Consider the following 3740-nt stretch of genomic DNA (forward strand, 5'->3'; position numbering starts at 1 on the left):
GCTCACAGCAACCTCCAACTCCTGGGCTCAAGTGAGTCTCCTGCCTCAGCCTCCCAAGTAGCTGGGACCACTGGCGCCCGCCACAACACCTGGCTATTTTTTGGTTGCAGCCGTCATTGTTGTTTTGGCGACCTGGGCTGGATTTGAACTCGCCACCTTAGATGTATGTGGCTGGTGCCTTAGCAACTTGAGCCACAGGTGCCGAGCCCAACTCCTGGGCTTAAGCTATTCTCCTGCCTCTGCCTCCCAGTAACTGTGATTTTTGGTTGGCAGGACTGGGCTGGATTCGAACCCACCAACTCAGGTGTATGTGGCTGGCGCTATAGCCACTTGAGCCACTGGAGCAGAGCCTTCTTTTTTTTGAGACAGACTTACTTTGTCACCCTTGGTAGAGTGTCATGGCACCACAGCTCACAGCAACCTTAAACTCTTGGGCCCAAGTGATTCTCTTACCTTAGCTTCCCAAAGAGCTGGGACCACAGATGCCTGCCACAATGCCTGGCTATTTTTTTTTTTTTCTTGTAGTTGTCATTGTCGCTTAGTTGGTCTGGGCGGGGTTCAAACTCGCCACCCTCAGTATATGTGGCTGGCACTGTAACCACTGTTTATGGGCACTGAGCCTGTTTTTCTCTTTTAAAACTGTAGGATATGCTTAGCACCTGTAGCTCAGTGGCTAGGGTGCCAGCCACGTACACTGGAGCTGGCAGGTTTGAACCCAGCCCAGGCCTTCAAAACAATAGTGACAACTATAACCAAAAAATAGCTGGGCGTTGTGGCAGGCACCTGTAGTCCCAGCTACTTGGGAGGTTGAGGCAAGAGAATCGCTTAAGCCTAAGAGTTTGAGGTTGCTGTGAGCTGTGATGCCACAGAGCTCTACCCAGGGTGATATAGTGAGATTCTGTCTCAAAAGAAAAAAACTATAGCATAATTATAAGTAATCTGCTAAACCTCTTTCTTACCCCAAATAAATAAGAGCTAGGGAGTATGTGGGTGTTAGAAAAATTGAAATGGAAAGGGCTAAAAGAGAAAGATTTACATTTTCTTTCTGTCTGTTCAGTTCCTTTTAGATATTGTGAAAATAGAGACCCTGGGGTGTTTGTCAATAAGAGAGAGAGATGGGGCTAATATGATTGATCTTAGCCCTTTCTAAGAAACTATGGGTTTGGCTTGGCGCCTGTGGCTCAAGTGGCTAAGGCGCCAGCCACATACACCTAAGGTGGTGAGTTTGAATCCAGCCCAGGCCTGCCAAACAATAATGACGGCTGCAACCAAAAAATAGCCAGGCATTGTGGCGGGCTCCTGTTGTCCCAGCTACTTAGGAGGTGGAGGCAGGAAACTCGCTTGAGCCCAGGTGTTGGAGGTTACTGTGAGCCATGATGCCACGGCACTTTACCCAGGGGGACAGCTTGAGGCTCTGTCTCAAAAAAAAAAGATATTTTTCTGATATTTTTCTTTCTTCCTTTTTTTGTTTTTTTTTTTGAGACAGAGTCTCAAGTCACTTGGGTAGAGCGCTGTGGCATCATAGCTCATAGCAACTTCAAACTCTTGAGCTCAAGTGATCCTCTTATCCTTTTGCCTTACCCTCAAGAGTAGTTGGTACTATAGGCACTGCCACCATGCCTGGCTGTTTTTTTCTCTTTTTAGTAGAAATGGGGTCTCACTGTTGCTCAGGCTGGTCTCAAACTCCTGAGCTCAAGCAGTCTGCCAGCCTTGGCAGAGTGCTAAAATTATAGGCGTGAGCCACTGTGCCTGACCACTGGTATTTTTCTGTTACTTTAGCAAGTTCGTCCTTCCAACCACAGTATAGCCAACTTAATTTACATAGTGATAGGTCCAATTATGGAGGATTTTTTAAGGGGTCAGTGAGAATCCCAATATTTAACTGACTTGGTTTAAAGTTGTCAAGGTATAGTATTCTAAATCCTTATTTATGAAACAAATTGTGAAAGGCAGCATGTCACAGACCCACGTAATCTAAATGAGACCCAGAATGTGACCATAACCAGGAAGTTCAGGATATCTGGGGGATTTTATATTTTCTAAGTCTCAGAGATACTGTGCTTGGTGGTGTAATTAGGTTTAGAAGAAAACCTTTAACATTGTAAAGTCAAGCCCTCCTCCACAACCAGGGGTTGACATCTTTCATGTTAGATATATCTAAATGCCATCTTTCCTTCCTTGAATGAAACTAGTAAGCCCATGGGGTGCTTTTAACCCTCAAGAGATAACCATACTCAGATTTACCTGCTTTATTTATTTATTTATTTATTTATGTATTTTTTAGAGACAGAGTCTCATTTTGTCACCCTTGGTAGAATGCCATGGTGTCATAGCTCACAGCAACCTCCAGCTCTTGGGCTTAGGCGATTCTCTTGCCTCAGCCTCCCAAGTAGCTGGGACTACAGGCACCTGCCACAACACCCAGCTATTTTTTGTTGCAGTTTGGCCAGGGCCGGGTTTGAACCCGCCACCTTCGGTATATTGGGACTGTGCCCTCCTTACTGAGCCACAGGCACTGCCCAAAGTGTTACATCTTTTGTTGTTGTTGTTGTTGTTGCAGTTTGTCTGGGACTGGGTTCGAACCTGCCACCCTCAGTATATGGGGCTGTAGCCTACCCACTAAGCCACAGGCCCTGCCCTGATTTACCTGATTTAGAAACAAAACAAACTTTAAAAAACCTGAAACCAGAAGGTGAGGATGGGCAGTACCTTGGTGTCCTTTGCTTTATTTCAGGATAACATTGCTGTGCAAGTGTATCAGATTGTGGTTGCAGTATACTCGGAGGAGGCGAGACAAGCAGGTATGGAGTGCATCACAGCAGATAGCTCTCCTGGCTAGCATTCTTGGATCCATTTGCTTTGAAAAGATTCTTGGGAAAGGATGATGCCAAGAGGTCTTGTTGTTCTGATTTGGAACAGAGGTATTCCAGGTCCCACCCCCCCTGTGATGCTCCTATTTCTTCATCTGCTGTGAAAATGCAGGTGAGAGTCAATGAGCTCTTACTGTCCATTCGCATTTTTACTCAAATTCATTTACTATGTGAATTGGCCAGCTGGTCACCCAGTGGGAGCTTCAGGGGGTATAGGGAGAGATGTTGAACATAAGCACTGAATCCTAGTGCTAAACTGTGACACACAGGTCCCCCAGGGGGTGGATGTGGTGGGGTCAGGATGACAAATTTGTAGAGGCAGATTGAGAAAGAGTCAATTCTGTTTAAGAAATACTGATTGAGCAACTGCTATGCTGCAGATACTGCTCAGCACTGAGGCTACAGCTATGATACAAGGAGACAAAATTCCTGCTCTTACAGGACTCACAATTTAGCAGCAGGGTGGCAAATAAGTGTGATTTATGCAGGCTAGTTCTAATGACTAGGAGCAGCTATCTGGAATACTGAACTGAGAAGGCTTTCAAAGGCACGCTTAGATTCAGCGGGAATGCATTGTTCATGAGTGACATCTGAGAGCCTTGCAATGAGAAGTGCCCCCTTCTTGGCAGTGAAACAGAGGAAGATATAAACCAAACTTCCAGTCATTTTTGTGCTGCCCTCCCCACCCCCACCTGTATCTGCTGCTATAGTCTAACTTGTAAATCTGAACATTTGGGGATAGAATGCAAATTTTTCTTTTGAGACAGAGCCTCACGCTAGTGCCCCAGGTAGAGTGCCGTGGCATTACAGCTCACAGCAACCTCCAACTCCTCTCCTGCCTCCGCCTCCCAAGTAGCTCGGATTACAGGC

General features: G+C 46.1%; 1 protein-coding gene across 1 annotated transcript in view; it reads left to right on the forward strand.

Annotated features, from left to right (window-relative positions):
- The window catches only part of SFI1 (SFI1 centrin binding protein), a 122985-nt gene that overhangs the window by 76857 nt on the left and 42388 nt on the right, over nucleotides 1–3740 (forward strand). Inside the window, exon 11 of the mRNA XM_023517675.1 lies at nucleotides 2707–2801. Within this exon, the coding sequence (XP_023373443.1) occupies nucleotides 2707–2801 (95 nt within the window). The remainder of the gene's footprint in view (nucleotides 1–2706; nucleotides 2802–3740) is intronic.

The sequence above is a fragment of the Otolemur garnettii genome, unplaced genomic scaffold (genome assembly GCF_000181295.1).
Source record: "Otolemur garnettii isolate 467f Iridium unplaced genomic scaffold, OtoGar3 scaffold00116, whole genome shotgun sequence".
Lineage (NCBI taxonomy): Eukaryota > Metazoa > Chordata > Mammalia > Primates > Galagidae > Otolemur > Otolemur garnettii.